At 45.7% G+C, this 23,088-nt stretch overlaps 1 protein-coding gene across 1 annotated transcript; it reads left to right on the top strand.

Moving 5' to 3' along the window:
• Nucleotides 1-1,783: 1,783 nt before the first annotated feature.
• Nucleotides 1,784-22,380, top strand: LOC147098044 (prolactin-releasing peptide receptor-like). The gene is made up of 2 exons (XM_085970808.1): nt 1,784-2,208; nt 21,747-22,380. Exons 1-2 carry the CDS (start codon nt 1,784-1,786, stop codon nt 22,378-22,380), a joined length of 1,059 nt encoding a protein of 352 aa, XP_085826934.1.
• The last annotated feature ends 708 nt before the right edge of the window (nt 22,381-23,088 follow it).

The following is a 23,088-nucleotide window of genomic DNA, read 5'->3' as shown; positions in this document are numbered from 1 at the left end:
CAAGGAGCAGGATCCAGAAGCTCTGGCAAAGCACCGTCTTGTCTGCGAGTGAAAAGTGTTTTGTTTGTAAGTCCACGAGTTTTATATCTAGCTAGTTATTTAATTTACTGTCAATACATTCAATCCCGACTGAAATATTCCAGTGCAGCAACAAAGCTGCATGAATATTTAACAGTAAGGAGGCAAACATGTATTCATGATTTTATGAGAGCATTCTGAGACATTCTTCTACACGAACACTATAGAAATGCACATTGTTCTAAGTGATGTCTTGAATTGAATTTGATTTTTCTTTATGCTGCGAAAGAGTTTGAAGTTAGATTGATAATGTTAATGGATATCATATTAAGTCAATATTTAAATTATCTGTGAATATATTAACGTTCAGTTGCTGATTGTTGATAATATTCGAACGTGCTATTTTGGAACAAGGTTTAAAATTGTATATGTATGTTCTGGTGAATATTAATGAGCTGAAAGATTGTTTCTCAATGATTGTTAAAATGATTTGTGAAGCACTTTACCATCTGTTCAAAATAAAAGTGAAATCTTGCTGAAATCGCGTTTCTTGGGAAACTGCGGCTGTTGGTTGAAATTTAATAAAACAAGATTAAGACTATGAATAGTTATGAAGCTGGCACAGTATAAATATTCAAAGGGCCCAACACTTCCATTGCATCGCTGAACAAGAGATTTCGGTTCAGGTATAAAGGGCTCATCCTTTCAGTCATACATGAAAATAATATTTTCTGATTTGTGGAATGAATTGCAGATCACCTAAAGTTAACTGGTTTAGGAGCATATGAACATACGAACAGTGACGGACAGGTAAAGACCCTCTGGTCCATCGAGCCTGGTCCCACCTAATTGCGACACCTTGTGTATCACAACATATACACACTCCACCCCACCCGAAACCATGTGATCTCCTGGGAGAAGCAAAAAAAAAACCAGGACAATTTAGGGGGGAAAAAAGCTGGGAAATTCCTCTTCGACCCATCTAGGCGATCGAAACTAGTCCAGGAGGTCACTCGGGCCCTTAATTCCCTGCAGTGCCTACCCTTCTGTAAGAGATGATCTCCGCCCTAGCCAGTAACAGGTCCAGCTCTTGCTCAAAGGAATTGAGCGAGCCCGCATCCACCACACGAGAACGGCAGCCTGTTCCAGAGGTCCATTATTCTCTGGGAAAAGAACCACCTCCTGACCATCTAATTTCAACGTTAATTACAAAGCCCAGCTAATCAGCCCTGTTGATGATGATTTAACCCATTCGAAAACTGTTCCTCCCGCTAACTTTGATGGGCCATTTATTCTGTTTTTGTTTCTGCAGGAGTCTGAAAGGATTCGGCTGTTTTTTTTCCATGTCACCCAAATAAAGGCAGGGAGAGGGACACAGGCAGCAGAGGGAGGAAGCCTTCAGTACAGGGAGGAGAGAAGCAGTCGGAGGATATTCAGAGACAAGGGGAAAGGAAATCTGTAGAAGCGACTGATTCACACCGACGCGATTTGACATTATTGACTGTTCTGTTTAAATTGGGAAACTGTTGTAAAATTGCAAAGGACATTTAACATTAAGAAAGTTCCAGAAACTGAGAAGAAAGACAAAGGCAAAAGAGCAAGGCTGGTCAGATGTAAATATTCAACAGAACATTCATCTGTGGCAACAGAACTATAAAACTTATTACAAAAAGAAAGGCATATTACATAGAAAGCCGATTCTTGTACAGAAATTGTCGTGAGCTAAATCTAGCCAGGTGCGGGTGTCAGGCCAGGAAGGAGCAGAATGCTATCCATATCCACCGAAAGCTGGAGCCTGTATCCAGGAAACACCACGGCCTATCAGATTGAGCTAATGGACAATGCCAACAGCTCCTCCCAGTTCACTGGAGTTGAGTTGATTCAGTCGTTCAAGCCCCTCATCATCCCCTGCTACGTGCTGGTGGTCTTCATAGGGATCTTCGGAAACTATCTGCTCCTCTACGTCATCTGCAAGACCAGAAAGATGCACAATGTCACCAATTTCTTCATTGGCAACCTGGCCTTCTCCGACATGCTGATGTGCGCCACTTGCGTGCCTTTCACGCTGGCCTACGCCTTCCACCCGCGAGGATGGATCTTCGGCAAGTTCATGTGTTACTTTGTGTTCCTGATGCAGCCGGTTACAGTGTACGTGTCCGTCTTCACCCTGACAGCCATCGCCGTCGACAGGTAATCGAGATTTAAAAAAAAAACTAAAGTAGAAATGTTTTTATTGTTTTCTTGTCCTGTGCCTTGATGAAGACGGAGGCGAGGGTAAAGTATCACCAGCTGCCATTCTTTGTCTGTGTCAGCTGTGGCTCAGTGGGTAACACCCTCATCTCTGGGTCAAGAAGGTCGTGGGTTCAAGTCCCACTCCAGAGACTTGAGCACAAAAATCTAGGCTGACTCTCGCAATGCTGAGGGAGTGCTGCACTGTCAGAGGTGCCGTCTGTTGGATGAGACGTTAAACCGAGGTCCTGTCTGCTCTCTCAGGTGGACGTAAAAGATCCCATGGCACTATTTCGAAGAAGAGCAGGGGAGTTATCCCTGGTGTCCTGGCCAATATTTATCCCTCAATCAACACCACTAAAACAGATGATCTGGTCATTATCACATTGCTGTTTGTGGGAGCTTGCTGTGTGCAAATTGGCTGCTGTGTTTCCCACATTACAACAGTGACTACTCTTCAAAAAAAAGTACTTCATTGGCTATAAAGCACTTTGGGATGTCTGATGGTCGTGAAAGGCGCTATAGAAATGCAAGTCTTTCTTTCTTATGTCATAAGCCCTTGAATTTCTGATAAGTCCTGACCGGCTTTTGCTGACTTTTCTGAAATTATTTGTTCCCTCTAATTTTTATTTGGATGCGCGATCCCTTTAAGTGGTCCGATCAAATTTCCACGCATGTGCGTTTTTATCCCATTTACAAGCCAGTGAGTGGCCTAATTGGGGACCTCCAGACCGCGGTGCGGCCGCACAGCTTAAGGGGAACGTTGCCCGTCTGATTATCTTGCCATCTCACCGTCCTGCTAGGTTACAGCTCCGTAAGCACTCCGGTACAAAGTGTAAAAGTGGCTAATCTTTATTGTGCAATTGTAAGTACCATCAGGCTATTCAACCATGACAAGAAAGAAAGAACTTGTAAACAAACAAACAGTATAAAAAGACCATTGCTAGTGTGAGCAAGCACTGAGTGCGAGGTCAGCAGAGAGTGCTGTGAGTTTGGGTAAGTGTGAGAGTTCTTTAATTGTTATTTCTCTTTAAATCATTCTTGATAAGATTACTTAAGCAGTTTAAGTAAAGGGGAAAAGTTAAGTATTTGGGATTCTGTTGGTTTAAGAAGAGTAAAACAAGGTTACACTGCAGTAGGAGTAAATTGGCACAGCAGGCAGTGAAAACCAGTTTTCTAACCAATCAGCAGGGGTGACTCATTTGGCTGTAAACAAACAAACAGTATAAAAAGACCATTGCTAGTGCGAGCAAGCACTGAGTGCAAGGTCAGCAGAGAGTGCTGTGAGTTTGGGTAAGTGTGAGTTAGGGTAAGTGGGGTGTTAGGTGCTCTTTTCAAACTTTAACTCTGTGGGTTGTAGTTAATAAGGCCTTTCTGGTGCAGAGTGACTGTTGGTAAACCATTTAACTGGTGTAACTAGAGGGATTGATTTAATTTAAATCCAATTAATTAAAGGGGATACTAGCATCTAAAATCGGGCAGAGGGTGTCCATAACTAACAATAAAAAATTTAATTAATTACATAGAATGGAGCAGGTGATGTGCTACTGTTGCGAGATGTGGGAGCCAGTGAACCCCATTGAGGCTCACGGTGATTACGTCTGTGACAAGTGTCTGCTGCTACAGGAACTCCAGCTCCGTGTTGATGAGCTGGAGTCTGAGCTTCAGACACTGCGACACATCAGGGAGGGGGAGACGTACCTGGACTCTGTGTATCAGGAGGTGGTCACACCTATGGAGTTAAGTAATTCAGATGTAGCCCATGGTCAGGGACAGGACAGTGTGACTACGAGTGAGGCAGGTACGGGGATCCAGGAGGTAGAGCTGGTGGAGCCGCAGCCCTTGCTCTTGACCAACAGGTTTGAGGTTCTTACTCCCTGTGGGGACAGGAGCAGGGACTGCAGGGAGGATGAGCAACCTGGCCACAGCACCGTGGAACGGGGGGCCATTCAAGAGGGGGGAGTAAATAGAAATGTTGTAGTGGTAGGGGATAGTATTATTAGGGGGATAGATAGAGTTCTCTGCAGACGAGAGCGAGAGTCCCGAAGGCTGTGTTGCCTACCCGGTGCCAGGGTTAAGGACATCTCCTCTGGGCTGGAAAGAAACTTGCAGTGGGAGGGGGTGGATCCAGTTGTCGTGGTCCATGTTGGTACAAACGACGTAGATAGGACTAGGAAGCCGGTTCTGTTAAAGGAGTATGAGCAGCTAGGGGTCAAATTAAAAAACAGAACCTCAAGGGTAATAATCTCTGGATTACGGTGGCATAGTGGTTAGCACTGTTGCCTCACAGCGCCAGAGACCCGGGTTCGAATCCGGCCTCGGGCGACTGTCTGTGTGGAGTTTGCACATTCTCCCCGTGTTTGCATGGGTTTTCTCCGGGTGCTCCGGTTTCCTCCCACAGTCCAAAGATGTGCGGGTTAGGTTGATTGGCTATGATAAATTGACCCTTAGTGTTAGGGGGATTAAATACGTGGGGTTACAAGGATAGGGTGGGATATGTGTTGGTGTAGGGGTTACGGAGATCGGGTGGGATATGTGTCGGTGCAGGCTCGATGGGCCGAAATGGCCTCTATCTGCACTGTGGGGTTTCTGTGATTCTGTGATTCTGTGATTATTACCTGAGCCACGAGCGAATTTGGCTAGGACAAATAAAATTAGAGAGCTAAATGTGTGGCTCAAAGACTGGTGTGGGAGAAATGGGTTTTGCTTCCTGGGACACTGGCACCAGTACTGGGGCAGGAGGGAGCTGTTCCGTTGGGACGGGCTTCACTTGGCCAGTGCTGGGACTAGAGTCCTGGTGGATCATATAACTAGGGCTGTAGAGAGGGCTTTAAACTAACTAGTGGGGGGGAGGTTCCCAGAGAGCAAATAATAAAAATGACAACAGAGAAGGTCATAGACTTAGGTAGCAGTGGGGAAATTAAAAACCAGAGCGTGTCAGGAAGGGGCAGAAGGTATGGAGTAAAAGGTAAAGTAATAAAAAGGGCAAAAGCAGGAACTAAGTGTCACAAAACATATTTGAAAGTTCTCTATCTGAATGCACGTAGCATTTGTAACAAAATAGACGAGTTAATGGCACAAATAACTACATATGGGTATGATCTTGTGGCCATTACAGAAACATGGCTGCAGGGTGACAATGCCTGGGAATTAAACATACCAGGTTATTTAACGATCAGGAAGGACAGGCAGGAAGGAAGGGGAGGTGGGGTGGCTATGTTAATAAAGGAAGGAATCACTGTAATACAGAGAAATGATATTGGGTCAAAAGATCAGGATAATGAAACAGTTTGGGTGGAGATAAGGAATAATAAGGGGAAAAAAACACTAGTGGGCGTAGTCTATAGGCCTCCGAACAGTTGCAACTCTGTTGGACGGAGTATCAATCAGGAAATAGTTGAGGCTTGTAATAAGGGAACATCTATAATTATGGGGGATTTTAACTATCATATTAATTGGACAAATCAAATTGGGCAGGGCTGCCTTGAGGATGAGTTCATTGAGTGTATTAGGGATGGGTTTCTTGAGCAGTATGTAACTGAACCGACCAGGGGGCAAGCAACCTTAGATCTGGTCCTGTGTAACAAGACAGGATTAATTAAAAATGTCCTAGTAAAGGATCCCCTTGGAATGAGTGACCATAACATGGTTGAATTCCATATTCAATTAGAGGGTGAGAAGGTTGGATCTCAAACAAGCATGCTAAGCTTGAATAAAGGAGACTATGAAGGTATGAGAGCGGAATTGAGTAGAGTGGATTGGGAAAATAGATTAAAGGGTAACACGATACATGATCAGTGGTGTACATTTAAGGAGTTATTTTACAACTTCCAAAAAATATATATTCCACTGAGAAGAAAAGGGTGTAAAAGAATAGACAGCCATCCATGGCTAAGTAAAGAAATTAAGGATAGTATTCGACTAAAAACAAGGGCATATAAGGTAGCCAAATCTAGTGGGAGGATAGAGGATTGGGAAAACTTTAAAAGACAGCAAAAAATAACAAAAAGATTGATTAAGAAAGGGAAGATAGATTATGAAAGTAAATTAGCAAAAAATATAAAAACAGATAGTAAGAGTTTTTATAGTTATATAAAAAGAAAAAGGGTGGCTAAAGTAAATGTTGGTCCTTTAGAGGATGAGACCGGGAAATTAATGGTGGGAAATATGGAGATGGCAAAAACACTGAATGAATATTTTGTATCAGTCTTCACAGTAGAGGACACTAAGAATATCCCAACACTGGACAAACAGGGGGCTATAGGGGGGGAGGAGCTAAACACGATCAAAATCACTAAGGAAGTGGTACTCGGTAAAATAATGGGACTCAAGGCGGATAAATCACCTGGACCGGATGGCTTACATCCTAGGGTCTTGAGGGAAGTGGCGGTAGGGATTGTGGATGCATTGGTAATAATTTTCCAAAACTCCCTGGACTCGGCAAAGGTCCCGGCAGACTGGAAAACTGCTAATGTAACACCCTTATTTAAAAAGGGCAGTAGACAGAAGGCTGGAAACTATAGACCGGTTAGCCTAACATCTGTGGTAAGTAAAATTTTGGAGTCCATTATTAAGGAGACAGTAACAGGACATTTGGATAATCATAATTTAATAGGACAAAGTCAGCATGGTTTTATGAAGGGGAAGTCATGTTTGACAAATTTGCTGGAGTTCTTTGAGGAAGTAACATATAGGGTGGATAAAGGGGAACCAGTGGACGTAGTGTATTTAGACTTCCAAAAGGCATTTGACAAGGTGCCACACAAAAGATTATTGCTTAAGATAAAAAATCACGGGATTGGGGGTAATATTCTGGCATGGATAGAGGATTGGCTATCTAACAGAAGGCAGAGAGTTGGGATAAATGGTTCATTCTCAGACTGGCAATCAGTAACTAGTGGTGTTCCGCAGGGGTCAGTGCTGGGTCCCCAACTCTTTACAATCTATATTAACGATTTGGAGGAGGGTACCGAGTGTAACATATCAAAGTTTGCAGATGATACTAAGATGGGGGGGAAAGTAGTGAGTGAGGAGGACATAAAAAACCTGCAAGGGGACATAGACAGGCTAAGTAAGTGGGCAGAGATTTGGCAGATGGAATACAATACTGGAAAGTGTGAGGTTATGCACTTTGGCAGGAAAAATCGTAGAGCAAGTTATTATCTTAATGGCAAGAAACTGGAAAGTACTGAAGTACAAAGGGATCTGGGGGTCCTGGTGCACGAAACTCAAAAGGTTAGTATGCAGGTGCAGCAAGTGATTAAGAAGGCCAATGGAATGTTGGCTTTCATTGCTAGGGGGATAGAATATAAAAATAGGGAGGTATTGCTTCAGTTGTACAAGGTATTGGTGAGACCACACCTGGAATACTGCATACAGTTTTAGTGTCCATACTTAAGAAAAGACATACTTGCTCTCGAGTCAGTACAAAGAAGGTTCACTCGGTTAATCCCGGGGATGAGGGGATGGACATATGAGGAGAGGTTGAGTAGATTGGGACTCTACTCATTGGAGTTCAGAAGAATGAGAGGCGATCTTATTGAAACATATAAGATTGTGAAGGGGTTGGATTGGGTGGATGCGGGGAGGATGTTCCCGATGATGGGTGAAACTAGAACTAAGGGGCATAGTCTTAGAATAAGGGGCTGCTCTTTCAAAACTGAGATGAGGAGGAACTACTTCACTCAGAGGGTGGTAGGTCCATGGAATATGCTGCCCCAAAAGCTGTAGAAGCTACATCATTACATAAATTTAAAACAGAAATAGACAGTTTCCTAGAAATAAAGGGAATTAAGGGTTACGGGGAGCGGGCAGGAATTTGGACATGAGTCTAGGTTCGGATCGGACATGGCCCTGTGGGTAGCGGAGCGGGCCCAGGGGCCGTGTAGCCTGATCCTGCTCCTAGTTCGTGTGTCTAATGCTATTAGATTCAGGAGATGGTTCTGTGATAGTAGATTGGCGGCTAGGATCAGATCAGCCATGATCTTATTGAATGGCGGAGCAGGCTTGAGGGGCCGATTGGCCTACTCCTGCTCCTATTTCTTATGTTTTTATGTTCTTATGTAACTTGCATCTTTATAGGAACAGGAGGAGGCCATTCAGCCCCTCGAGCCTCTTCCGTCATTCAATGAGATTGTGGCTGATCTGTATCCTAACTCCCTGTACCGGCCTTTGGCCCATATCCCTTAATACCCCTGGTTAACAGAAACCTATCAATCTCAGACTTAAAATAATAATAATAATAATAATAATTCAACTTTATTGTCATTGTACAATGCACAAGTACATGAACAACGAAATGTGATCTTGCAAGCTCCCATGAGTCCAGTACAAATAACATTAGCATTAAACATAAATAGCACCGTCCTGGGAGAAGCAAAGCCGCTGCGTCTGTGCGCGCTGCCATTCCATTTCCACCATTCCTCCTGTCCGACAATCTTCAGCCCAACGCCCGGGCCTGCTCACCAGCCGCCCCTCCCGGGGCTCCTTCCGTGACCTCCTCACCAACCGCCCCTCCTTGGGGCTCCTTCCGTGACCTTCTGCACCTGGTCTTCCCTGATGGTCACCCCTCCAGGTACTAACCAGGCCTGGCTCTGCTTAGCTTCTCAAGCCTTGCCAGTGACCCTGTCCCTAGTCCCAGGAAAATTAACCATTGATCTAGTATCAATTGCCGTTTGCGGAAGAGTTCCAAACTTCACTCCTGAAAGGCCTGGCTCTAATTTTTAGACTATGCCCCCTACTCCGAGAATCCCCAACCAGCAGAAATAGTTCCTCTCTATCTACCCTATCTGTTCCCATTAATTTCTTGAAAACTTCGATCAAATCACCCCTTAATCTTCTAAATTCCAGAGAATACAACCCTAGTTTGTGTAATCTCTCCTCATAATTTAACCCTTGGAGTTCAGGTATCATTCTAGTAAATCTACACTACACTCCCTCCAAGGCCAATATATCCTTCCTAAGGTGTGGTTCCCAGAACTGTTCACAATACTCCAGGTGCGGTCTAACCAGGGTTTTGTACAGCTGCAGCATAACTTCTACCCCCTTATATTCTAGTCCTCTAGATATAAAGGCCAGCATCCCATTAGCCTTTTTGATTATTTTCTTTACCTGTCGATGACATTTAATGATCTATGTACATGAACCCCCCCCCCCCACCCCCCCAAGTCTCTTTGGACCTTCACTGTTTCTCGCTTTTCACCATTTAGAAAGTACTCTGATCTATCCTTTTAGGTCCAAAGTGGATAACCTCACACTTGCCTATATTAAAAACCATTTGCCACAGTTTTGCCCATTCGTTTAATCTATTAATATCTCTTTGTAATTTTATGCTTCCATAGAAACATAGAAGATAGGAGCGGGAGTAGGCCATTTGGCCCCTCGAGCCTGCTCCGCCATTTAATGAGATCATGGCTGATCATCCAAATTCAGTACCCTGTCCCTGCTTTCTCCCCATATCCCTTGATCCCTTTAGTCTTAAGAAATATATCCAACTCCTTCTTGAATATATTTAATGAATTAGCCTCAATTGTCTTCTGTGGTAGAGAATTCCACAGGATCACCACTCTCTGGATGAAGAAATTCCTCCTCATCTCAGTCCTAAATGGCCTACCCCTTATCCTTAGACTGTGACCCCTGATTCTGGACTCCCCGACCATCGGGAACAGCCTTCCTGCATCTAGTCAGTCTAATCCTGTTAGAATTTTATAAGTTTCAATGAGATCCCCTCTCATTCTTCTAAACTCTGGCGAATATAAGCCTAATCGACCCAATCTCCCTTCATACGTCATTCCTGCCATCCCAGGTATCAGTCTGGTGAATCTTCGCTGCACTCTCTCCATGGCAAGAACATCCTTCCTCAGATAAGGCAACCAAAACTACACACAATACTCAAGGTGTGGTCTCACCAAGGCCCTGTACAACTGCAGCAAGACATCCTTGTTCCTGTACTCAAATCCTCTCGGTATGAAGGCCAACATACCATTTGCCTTCTTAACCACCTGCTGCACCTGCATGCTTACCTTCAGCGACTGCTGCAAAAAGACACCCAGGTCTCGTTCCATCTTTGTGTCATCAGTAAACTTAGATATGTGGCTCTCTATCCTGTCATCTAAGTCGTTAATAAATACTGTGAATGGTTGAGGCCCCAACACAGATTCCTGTGGGACGCCACTAGTCACATCCTGCCAATTTGAGTAACTGCCCATTATCCCTCCTGCCTGTCTCCTGCCGCTCAGCCAATTTCCTAACCAGGTCAATAATTTACCCTCAATTCCATGAGCTTCAACCTTAGTTAACAGTCTCTTATGAGGAACTTTGTCGAATGCCTTCTGGAAGTCCATATAAATAACATCCATAGACATTCCCCTGTCCACTACTTTAGTCACCTCCTCAAAAAATGTAATCAGGTTGGTCAGGTATGACCTGCCCTTTACAAATCCACGCTGGCTCTCTCTGATCAGCTAAAAATTTTCAAGGTGTTCAGTCACTCTATCCTCAATTATAGACTCTAGTAATTCCTGACAACAGATGTTAGGCTAACCGGTCTATAATTTCCTGGTTTCCCTCTCTCGCCATTCTTAAATAGCGGAGTGACATGCAATTTTCCATTCTAAAGGAACGGTTCCTGAATTGAGAAAACGTTGGAAGATCATAGTTAGGGCATTTGCAATGTGCTCACCTCCTTCCTTTAAAATCCCGGAATGGAAACCATCTGGTCCTGGGGATTTGTCGCTCTTTAGTGCCATTATTGTCTTCATTACTGTTATTTTGCTTACATTAATTTTATTGATTCCCTGTCCCTGATTCAATATGAGTGACGTAAGGAAACTACCAGGCACTTGGTCTGAGCGTTAAACAAAGCTTTAATCAACTGTTTTACACCATGGAGGTCCAGTTGTGTCTTTCACTAGTTCCTGTTAAGAATGTCCTGCGCAAGCTGGTCCCGTGCCCGAGTATTTATACTCTCCCTGGACAGCGTCACCCGTAGGCTGCTCAGTATTATTTCATAAGTCTTTCCTTAATGAATGACCGATTCATGTCAATTAGTTTCCTTGGGATGTCCAACATGCTATCCTCTTCCTCTACTGTAAACACTGATGCAAAGTAATGATTTAACATGTTCGCCATTTCCTTATTTTCATTATAATATCACTGCTTTCAGTTTTTAAGGGGCCCACATTACTCTTACTTTTTCCTAATATAATTGTAAAAGTTTTTTGTGTTGATTTCGATATCCCTTGCAAGTTTCTTTTCATAATCCCTTTTTGTAGCTCTTTCTATCTGTTTCGTGACCTTTTACTGTTCTTTGTATCTTTCCCACTTGCCAGGATCTGATCTATTTTTTGCATTTTTGTATGCTTATTGTTTTAGTTTTATGCTGTCCCTTACCTCTTTAGTCATCTGTAGTAATCTGGGATGTTATGATTAAGGTTATCCACCAGGTGGTGCTGTAGCCAATGCTGCTGCTAAGGTCAGAGGTTTGCTTCCTGTCAAGGTCAGCAAAGGTGCAATGCCTGGATGCAAGCCTGTCTGGTTGTTTCGCAGTCGTTTAATAAAGTACTCTTATTAATCCTAATACCTCGCCTCTTCGAGTCCTTGTCTCACTACATGGATTTATCACATCATCCATGACTGTCTTTTTTGGCAAGGAGAGCTCTTGCCCCTCAGGGGTATAAACTGGTTCTGTATCACCTTAAATTATTTTTTGAATCACCTCCCACTGATCTTCTGTCATTTTACCCATTAACAGATATGCCCAGTTTACTGTGGACAGTCTCTGTCTCATCCTGTTGAAGTCGGCCTTACCTAAATCTAGAATCTTAGTAGCTGTTTCGCGTTTCTCCCTTTCAAACGTTGCGTTGATCTCGATCATGTTATGATCGCTATTGGGTAAATGTTCACGAGCAATTAGGCTGTTAACTAAATCTGACTCTGTGGCGGTACCACCGGGTGTCCCTTACTTATATAATACATAAATAACTCCCTTTAACTTAACTATGTATATATATATTGCTTACCTGTTCGGGCCATTGCCCCTTTAAGAACGCGTACTAACGCACTGACGTCACGTCGTGTGTCACGTGACTTACCTAGATGCGAGCCGGCCCAGCTCGGCCTTCCACTCCCGCGACAGCCGCCGGCACAGCTTGGCCTCCCGCTCCTGCGGTGGCCGCCGGCCCAGTTTGGCCTCCCGCACCCGCGATGGCCGCCGGCCCGGTTCGGCCTCCCGCTCCCGCGACTTCGGCCGCAACGGCCAGCTATGGTGCCGGGTAGACGTGCCGACGTCACGACGCGGGTCACGTGACCGCCCAAGCGCGGGCAAACGCGCTGACGTCACGACGCGGTCACGTGACCACACAAGCGTGGGAAAACGCGGCCGAGCGTGATGACGTCATCACGCAATCCACAGGACTGCGGACTCAGTCCTCGTGGCGTCCCCGCTGGGTTAAGACCTACTTACTGGCTCTCCTGCATCCATCTATATTGTCGCTGCATTTCATCTGTTTCCTGCATTAAAGAACTTCTTGATTGTTCTCCTGAAGTCGAACTCGATTATTTAGTAGGCATTCGTCCAATACCTACTTAGGTGAACCCGAATACCTACAACTCATTACTAAATCTAATATGGCATGCCCCCTTGTGGCCTCTCGGGCACATTGTTGTAGAAAAACCATCCCGGACACACTCAAGAAATTCGTTACCTTTCTGACATGAGCACTTCTGCTTATCCCGATCTATATGGAAGTTAAAATCCCCCAGTAAGACCACTCTGCCTTTGCTACATGCTAATCTCTGCATTCATACATTCTGCCACTTTACAGCTGCTATCAAGGAGCCAATATTCCCTGTAAGCATGTGTGGTATTTTGAATGGCCTGCGCAGCCCCTTAAAGAGGCCGCACGGCGCCAAACAAAGTTAGAGGGAACATGGCAGGGGGCCTATACACAACTCCCACTACAGTCTTAAACCCTTTTCTATTTCTGAATTCTACCCATAAAGTCTCCATTGCCTGCTTACCTCTTGTTATATCATCTCTTATCATAGAAGTAATTTCATCCTTAATCACTAATGCTACTCCTCTACCAGATTCCCTATACTTCCTGTAGACCTTATAACCTGATAGCGCCTTTCATGACCTCTGGATGTCCCATAGCGCTTTACAGCCAATGAAGTACTTTTTGAAATGTAGTCACTGATAAGACGGGTCACATCGTCCGCATTGCCAATACGAGACTCCCAAAACAAGCGCTCTACTCGGAGCTCCGACACAGCAAGAGAGCCCCAGGTGGGCAGAGGATTCGCTTCAAGGACACCCTCAAAGCCTCCTTGAAAAAGTGCAACATCCCCACTGACACCTGGGAATCCCTGGCCCAAGACCGCACAAAGTGGAGGAGAAGTATCCGGGAAGGCACCAAACACCTCGGGCAGGATTTTCATTGGGCTGTGGAGGCGGGATTGGAAGCGCGTGGAAGGTTAAAAATCCCGAAATCGGGAGGCACGAACCCATCCCGCCCCCAAACCGCCTCCATGCCAGTTTCAAAGGAGGCGGGTACCCGCCCCGCACTGGGACCCGCCTCCCCGAGGCGGGAAGGGGATTAGTGCCAATTAACTGCCTGTTAACAGGTAGTTAACAGGCAGTTTTTAGCCTAATCCCTATTTTCATTGTTGAAATGTGGGATTCCCGACGGCTCCAAACCACGGCAAGTTAGCGAGGCGGGCCGTCGGGATGAAGGGCTTGGAGGAGTCGAGATGTCCGGTGTTCAGGTGAGGGATGGGTGCATGAGTGCAGAGGTAAGTCTGTTTGGTCTGTGTAAAGTGTTTAAAGAAGTTCTACTAACCTTTACTTACCTTTACAGCCTTCCTTCCTTCAGGTCTCGGGAGTCCCTCATCTCACCGGCACAGAAAGCAGAATGGCCGCGAGCTGTCAAAAGTTGCAGCATTCAGCTTTCTGTTCCGGGGAGATCTCTAAATCATCCTGAGAGGAAGGAATTAACCTGGAGTGCAGATTGTCAGTGTTTGACAGCTTCAAACAGCTGTCACACACTGATATTTCATCTGTCAAAAGGTCTTGACAGATGAAATGTCAATCTGTGACGTCACCTGTTGCCGGGTGGCCCTTAATTGGCCTGCTGAGCCCACTGGGCGGGCTCAACAAGGTCAATCAAGTCAAAATCGCGTGGGTTGGCCACAACTCGATGGAGGCGGGACTACAACCCCAAAAGTTGTAGTCCCGCCTCCTACCCGCCTCCTCAATGAAAATCCAGCCCCTCGAGTCTCTTCGCTGGGAGCAAGCGGAAGCCAAGCGCAAACAGCGAAAGGAGCACACGTCAACCCAAGCACCCCACCCACCTGCCCCTTCAACCACTGTCTGCCCCTCCTGTGACAGAGGCTATAGGACCCGCATTGGACTCATCAGCTATGGGACATCCCGAGGATGTTCATTTTTTGTGTGGAACCAAGCCAGCCTCGGTTCCGAGGGACAGCCTAAGAAGAAGAAGTCACTGTTGTAATGTGGGAAACGCGGCAGCCAATTTGCGCACAGCAAGCTCCCACAAACAGCAATGTGATAATGACCAGATAATCTGTTTTAGTGATGTATTACTGGAGTTAAGTTACAGATCAGCTATGATCTGATTGAATGGCAGAACAGGCTTGAGGGGCTGAATGGCCTCCTCCTGTTGCTATATTCCTTCCTATCTTCCCATGAGTGAACAGCTGAGTAAAAATAACACAGGCGGGAATGTACGGAAATTTAGCTTGCGTTATAATGAACACACAGAGAGAATTAAACGCAGAAGGGTTTTTGACAAGCCAAAGCATCTGAGGGCCACGGGCAGTGCTGAATCCCCAGCTGGCTACTCTTCCCATTGGCAGGCAGTGAGTCTTCACCCTCAAACACTCCTTGGGTTGGAAGGTATCCATCTGCTTGACCGCTCAAACTGCACTCGCACAGCTCATGGTATTGGAGAGATTCTGCCTTAACCTTCACGGATAGCTGCCAGTATCATGTAAGTGTTTCTGCAGAATTAACCTCCTCCCATCACTCCCACCTCTGTCAACGAACAGGCGCCCGCAAGCATTTGTCTGACAAAATGTCCTTGCATGCATTGTAATGATTAAAATGAAGGCACATAATGGACCTTTGAAATCCATTTATATTAATATTCTGCAGTGCTTAATGGAATTCCCCAGGCAAAGCTATCTAAGCTGTGATGAACAGCTTGGCTCTCAGTTTCTTGTCACACTTACAGGATCCTTTGTGCGATTATATTTTAAGGATGCGAGGAGCTGGTGTCTGACATGTTAGAGCCGTGAAAAGATATGGGGTGTTCTGTCGAGCTTCAGCTCCCGAGGAGAGAACATGATCTCACTCATAGAAACATAGAAACATAGAAGATAGGAGCAGGAGTAGGCCATTCGGCCCCTCGAGCCTGCTCCGCCATTCAATGAGATCATGGCTGATCATCCAAACTCAGAGGACATAAAAAACCTCATAGGACATAGACAGGCTAAGTGAGTGGGCAGAAATTTGGCAGATGGAATATAATGTTGGAAAGTGTGAGGTTATGCACTTTGGCAGAAAAAATCAAAGAGCAAGTTATTATCTAAATGGAGAGAAACTGCAAAGTGCTACAGTACAAAGGGATCTGGGGGTCCTGGTGCATGAAACACAGAAGGTTAGTATGCAGGTACAGCAGGTGATCAGGAAGGCCAATGGAATCTTGGCTTTTATTGCAAGGGGGATGGAGTATAAAAGCAGGGAAGTCTTGCTTCAGTTATACAGGGTACTGGTGAGGCCACACCTGGAATACTGCGTGCAGTTTTGGTTTCCATATTTAAGAAAAGATATACTTGCTCTCGAGGCAGTTCAGAGAATGTTCACTCGGTTGATTCTGGAGATGAGGGGGTTGACTTATGAGGAAAGGTTGAGTAGGTTGGGCCTCTACTCATTGGAATTCAGAAGAATGAGAGGCGATCTTATCGAAACATATAAGATTGTGAGGGGGCTTGATCGGGTGGATGCGGTGAGGATGTTTCCACTGATGGGGGCATAATCTTAGAATAAGGGGCTGCCCTTTCAAAACTGAGATGAGGAGAAACTTCTTCACTCAGAGGGTAGTAAATCTATGGAATTTGCTACCTCAGAGAGCTGTGGAAGCTGCGACATTAAATAAATTTAAAACGGAGATAGACAGTTTCCTAGCTGATAAGGGAATTAGGGGTTACGGGGAGCGGGCAGGGAAGTGGACGTGAGTCTAGGTTCGGATCAGCCATGATCCTATTGAATGGCGGAGCAGGCCCGAGGGGCCGTATGGCCTACTCCTGCTCCTACTTCTTATTATGTTCTTATGTAGTACACTGTCCCTGCCTTCTCCCCATATCCCTTGATCCCTTTAGCCTTAAGAAATATATCTAACTCCTTCTTGAATATATTTAATGAATTAGCCTCAACTGCCTTCTGTGGTAGAGAATTCCACAGGTTCACCACTCTCTGGGTGAAGAAATTCTTCCTCATCTCTGTCCTAAATGGTTTACCCCTTATCTTTAGACTGTGACCCCTGGTTCTGGACACCCCCGCCATTGGGAACATCCTTCCTGCATCTAGTCTGTCTAGTCCTGTTAGAATTTTATAAGTTTCAATGAGATCCCCTCTCATTCTTCTAAACTCCAGCGAGTATAAGCCCAATCGACCCAATCTCTCCTCATACGTCATTCCTGCCATCCCAGGTATCAGTCTGGTGAATCTTCGCTGCACTCCCTCCATGGCAAGAACATCCTTCCTCAGATAAGGCGACCAAAACTGCACACAATACTCAAGGTGTGGTCTCACCAAGGCCCTGTACAACTGCAGCAAGACATCCTTGTTCCTGTACTCAAATCCTCTTGCTACGAAGGCCAACATACCATTTGCCTTCTTAACCGCCTGCTGCACCTGCATGCTTACCTTCAGCGACTGGTGCACAAGGACACCCAGGTCTCGTTGCACTTCCCCTTCTCCCAATCTATTGCCATTCAGATAATAATCTGCCTTCCTGTTTTTGCCACCAAAGTGGATAACCTCGCATTTATCCACATTATACTGCATCTGCCATGCATCTGCCCAGTCACCCAACCTGTCCAAATCATACTGGAGTTTCTCTGCATCCTCCTCACAGCACACACGCCCACCCAGCTTTGTGTCATCTGCAAACTTGGAGATATTACATCTAGTTCCCTTGTCTAGATCATTAATATATATTGTGAATAGCTGGGGTCCTAGGACCAATTCCTGTGGTACCCCACTAGTCACTGCCTGCCACTCGGAAAAAGACCCATTTATTCCAACTCTTTGCTTCCTGTCTGCCAACGAGTTCTCTATCCAGGTCAGTACCTTGCCCCCAATCCCATGTGCCTTAACTTTACCCGCTAATCTCTTATGCGGGACCTTATCGAAAGCCTTCTGAAAGTCCAAATACACCACATCCATTGGTTCTCTCTTATCTATTCTACCAGTTACATCCTCAAAAAATTCCAGTAGATTAGTCAAGCACGATTTACCTTTTGTAAATTCATGTTGACTTTGTCCGATCCTGTCACTGTTTTCCAAGTGCTCTGCTATTACATCTTTTATAACTCAGAATAGAAGAGGAAGGGATGTCTTGGAGGTACTTCTGGCAGCTGTGATGGAAGAAGCTCATCGATCCACAAATACTGCCCCCTTAATCGAGATATTGGCTCGTCTTACCATCCCCACATAGAATCATAACATGATGCAGCACAGAAGGAGGCCATTCGGCCCACCGCGCCTGTGCCAGCTCTTAGAAAGAGCTCGCCAATTAGTCCCACTCCCCCGCTCTTCCCCCACAGCCCTGCAAAATTTTCCCCTTCGAGTATTTATCCAATTCCCTTTTGACAGTTATTATTGAATCTGTTTCCACCGCCCTTTCAGGCAGCGCATTCCAGATCACAACAACTCGCTGCGTTAAATAGAATTCTCCTCATCTCCACCTCATGTTCCCAATGGCGGGGGAGTCCAGAACCAGGGGTCACAGTCTAAAGATAAGGGGTAAGCCATTTAGGACAGAGATGAGGAGGAATTTCTTCACCCAGAGAGTGGTGAACCTCTGGAATTCTCTACCACAGAAGGCAGTTGAGGCCAATTCATTAAATATATTCAAGAAGGAGTTAGATATATTTCTTAAGGCTAAAGGGATCAAGGGATATGGGGAGAAGGCAGGGACAGGGTACTGAATTTGGATGATCAGCCATGATCTCATTAAATGGCGGAGCAGGCTCGAGGGGCCGAATGGCCTACTCCTGCTCCTATCTTCTGTGTTTCTATGTTTCTGGTTCTTTTGCCAATTACCTTAAATCTGTGTCCTCTGGTTACCGACCCTCCTGCCACTGGAAACAGCTTCTTCTTATTAAAACCCTTTGTTATAAATCTCATCATCATCAAGAAACTACTCATGAAATAACGCTGGACGGCCAGCTGGTGGCGCCGTCCAAGGAGTATAAATACTCGGGCGTGGTCCCAGCTATCCAGGGACATTTTGTAAGACAAGGAACTAGTGAAGTACAACTAGAGCTCCATGTTCTGAAACAAGTTGATTAAAGCCTTGCTTTATACTCAAACCAAGTGCGTAGTGAGTTTTATTGCGTCACCCTTCATGATTTTGAACAACTAGCAAATCCCCATTTACTATCGCCTATAATATTTACAGTCTTCTCTTTAGTCAGCTTGGTTCAGCTGGTAGCACCCATGCCTCTGAATCAGAAGGTCATGGGTTCAAGCCCCACGACAGATTAGGCACACAGTCTAGCCTGAAATTTCAGTCCAGTTTTGAAGGAGTGCTGCAATGTTGGATGTTTCATTGTTTGGATAAAATGTCAAACCGAGGCCCCCCGTCTGCCTGTTCAGGTGCGCGTAAAGGATCCCATTGCACGATTCAAAGAAGAGCAAGGAGGTATCCGGGTCAACATTCCTCCCTCGGCCAACACTGCCAAAAAACAGATCAACCCATGTGTTTCTCTGCAGTGGTCGAAGGAGAAGGGCCTTCACAGGACAACTGGGGACAGCCCAATAAATGCTGTCTTGCCAGTGTTGCCCACTTCCCAGAACGAATCACAGCAGGTGCTCACTGGGTCTTTGGCCTGCTCTGTAACTACGACATGCAAAATGTAGATTTACAGCTGAATGTTTGACGGTTGTTTTGGCTGAATTACAGAATCCTCAGTCAAGTGTACTTAAATTGGAGGAAGTTTCACCCCTGCATAGATGCAGAGAGGGATTGATGGCTCAAATCGAAATTCGCAGTACACATTACGTTTTATGTCACTAATAATACTTATTGCTTTGCTGTGCGCTGGTGATTGTTGGCATATAATTATGTTGTCAGTGAATAAGTATTTTTCTTCTTCCTGCTGTGACTATCCGAAACTCTATTAAAAAGAGATAATTTTGGTCTGTCATTGATCAAACCAGGGTAAAAGTTCACAGATTAACTGAAAACCCACCCACCACCAATGTTCCCTTTAAGCCGCGCAGTGCTCTGGAGGTCCCGCGGAGCCAGCTCACCGGATTTAAATGGAAAAACTGCAAATGCACGCAATTTTGAATGGGCCGCACAGCCCCCCCAAAAAATTAGAGGGAATATTGCCCACCGCTCTTGAGATTCTGGATTTATAGGGGTTCAGGAATGTAGTGGTTATGTTAATGAACTAGTAATCCAGAGACCTGGGCTAATAAACCTGAGAGTGTGACTTCAAATCCCACCATGGCATTTTGAGAATTTTAATCTGGAAATAAAAAGCTGGTCTCAGTAAAAGTGACCATGATTGTTGGATTGATGCAAAAACCCAGCTGGTTCACTAATGTCCTTTAGGGAAGGAAATCTGCCATCCTTACCTGGTCTGGCCGATATGTGACTCCAGTCCCACACCAATGTGGTTGACTCTGAACTTCATTGGAATAATCCAAAATAGTCTGACCAATATGGCAGCTTTTGTTTATGAGTTTTACAACTTCTTTAAAAAGATTATTTTCCAAGTTTGTGAAGGGAAAGTCGTGTGACGTTCCCACTGCTGGTGACTCTCCAGGGACCCCAGCAGGAAGCAGGGACACGTAGCCAGGATCGGATCCGGCTGTGAGGTCCCTCATTGTTCCAGGTCACTGTCCAGCTTCATTCAGTGGAACGTGCTCAACAAAGAACCGGGGGAGGAGGGGAAATTGGAAAGTGACAGAGATAAAAATGTAAAATGTACACTTCTCTGCCCTTTTTCAACTGTCCTGCACTATGCACCATTCCCCAGTCTAGGCACGGGCGGTCCAGCCTTCCCCAACAGCTCTGAAAGGGCCAATCATGGACAGGCCATTAAGAGGCAGTGGGTTGAGTGACGGACATCTTTTGATTTTCTCTACTTCCCTGTGGTAAAGTATAAAAATATCACCAATGTCCCCTTGATTGCTATGTTGGAGATCCTAACTCACCCATCCAGCGAAGACAAGGCACGCAAGGTACATCCTGCGACAGTGTATTGGAGCTCTAACACATTGCACCAGCCTGTCCACAGCCTTGGAATCTAGGAATACTCTGGCTTGTTAAAAAATCTCTTTCCCCCTCCCCACTGTCCATGGGCAGGGACTTCGCGCAGTGCCTCACCCAATTAGCTGTTCTTTATGAGACAGCGAGTCTCAGGAGAAGATGGCATCACAACAAGGCCAAGTCAGTCATCGGCCAATGTGAGTGAATACCTCTCCTGGAATGGGAACACTTGCTGCCATTTTCACGTTTCTGGCCTGGGGCATTGAGACCAATTGCAGTGCAGTCCTACCACCAGCTCAGCACAGGCCAGGGTTTGCACCTGGGAGCTTTCTGGTCTAGATTGTTCACTGACACAATAAACAGTGTTCGCCATAGAGCTATGAAAGACTTGCATTTCTATAGCGCCTTTCATGACCACCGGACCTCCCAAAGCACTTTACAACCAATGAAGTACTTTTTGAAATGGAGCCCCTGTTGTAATGTAGGAAACGTGGCAGCCAATTTGTGCACAGCAAGCTCCCACAAACAGCAATGCAATAATGACCAGATAATCTGTTTTAGTGATGTTGATTGAGGGATAAATATTGGCCAAGACACCAGGGTTAACTCTTCTTCGAAATAATGCCATGTGATCTTTTACATCCACTTGAGAGAGCAGACGAGGGCCTCAGTTTAACGTCTCATCTGAAAGACGGCACCTCCGACAGTGCAGCACTCCCTCAGCACTGCACTAGAGCATCAGCCTCGGTTTTTATGCTCGAGTCCCTGGAGTGGGACTTGAACCCACAACCTGCTGCCTCAGAGGCGGCGAGGGTGCTAGCAATTGAGCCATGGCTGACACTATGAGGGACGGGCCACTCTCCCTATTCAGTTAGATTAGAAACAGATGGTTTGACTGAAGTTTATTTAGAGCAATGAGAAGGCGAATAGCCATTGTGATTATTGAATGGTTCTTCTCACTTGTTCCAACAGATATTATGCCACAGTGCATCCGCTAAAGAAGCGTATCTCCATCGGGACCTGCACGTATATCTTGGCCGGTGTCTGGCTCATGTCCTGTGCTCTGGCAGCTCCTGCGCTTGCTCACACGTACCACATAGAATTCCAGGACGAAGACCTGACCATCTGTGAGGAGTTCTGGATGAGAATGGAGAAGGAGCACCTGGCTTACGCCTACAGCACCCTCATCATAACCTACATCCTCCCGCTTTCTGCCGTCTCCTTGTCCTACCTCCGCATCACCCTCAAACTCAAGAACCGTGTGGTCCCCGGCAACGCCACGCACAACCAAGAGAGATGGGAGAAGGTGAAACGCAAGAAGATATTTAGGCTGTTGGTGCTGCTGGTGGCTGCGTTCGGCGCTTGTTGGCTCCCTCTTCACGTCTTCAATATCATCCGAGATATCGACATTAGCCTAATCAACAAGGACTACTTCAACCTGATCCAGCTCCTGTGCCACTGTTTTGCGATGACCTCTGCTTGCTGCAATCCTTTCCTCTACGCCTGGCTGCACGACCGCTTCAGGGCGGAGCTGAAAAAGATGTTCACGTGTAAGAAGAAAATTGTCCCGACAAACAACTGTATCGCCGTGAGTGTCGTGTTATAAGACCTCTGAGCCACTCTCCCGCGGCCCACTGTTGGTGTGACGTCGGTGGTTGGAAAGGACAATCTCATCGAGGCGCCTCGGGAAAATTACAAAACCGTTCCAGATTGTATTGTCCCACCAGACAGCTAGATCTCCTCGATGGTTGGAGACCCACAAAGTACTGAACTGACCTAATCCTTTTACGATAGCAAAATACTGCGGATGCTGGAAATCCAAAATAACAACATAAAACGCTGGAAAAACTCAGCAGGCCAGGCAACATCCGTGGAGAGAGAAATAGAGTCAACGTTTCAGGTCGAAACCCTTCGTCAGAACTGAGAAAAAAAAGGCAGGAAATGAAACAGATTAAAAGGCCAGTTTGGGGGCTGGGAAATGGGGGAGGGGATGAAAGAACAAAAGGGAGGGTCTGACCTAATCCTTTGCTGTGTTGGAAATGTCAGAGGAATTCCTTTCCAAATTTGGGGAGTTTGAGAGCAGAGGCTGACCTTGCACTAAGAAATGCCAAAAAAACCACCACATTCCTAAAATTGTGACACATTCGTGTTACCAATGCCTTAGTCCATTACGTGCAATGTCACGTGCTGCCCTCTTACTCAGGGTTGGAAGGGTGAAGCAGTGAGCTGCGTGTGGACTGCAACGCGCTGAAGATCACAGCGCTCTGTTCGGTCATCGGGCATTAATGGGATGCTGGATAAGCACATGAGGGAG

Source organism: Somniosus microcephalus, chromosome 30, assembly GCF_052327205.1.
Source record: "Somniosus microcephalus isolate GS21.2 chromosome 30, FLI_Smic_1.0, whole genome shotgun sequence".
Taxonomy (NCBI): Eukaryota; Metazoa; Chordata; class Chondrichthyes; order Squaliformes; family Somniosidae; genus Somniosus; species Somniosus microcephalus.
Note: the sequence above shows the minus strand (reverse complement) of the source record. Positions and strands in the feature narration are given on the sequence as shown.

Excerpts from the sequence above, each read along its gene's own strand:
- LOC147098044 (XM_085970808.1), top strand. The coding sequence starts at position 1,784 with ATGCTATCCATATCCACCGAAAGCTGGAGCCTGTATCCAGGAAACACC. Across the intron at positions 2,209-21,746 it reads ACAGCCATCGCCGTCGACAG|ATATTATGCCACAGTGCATC; the intron begins GTAATCGAGATT and ends TTGTTCCAACAG.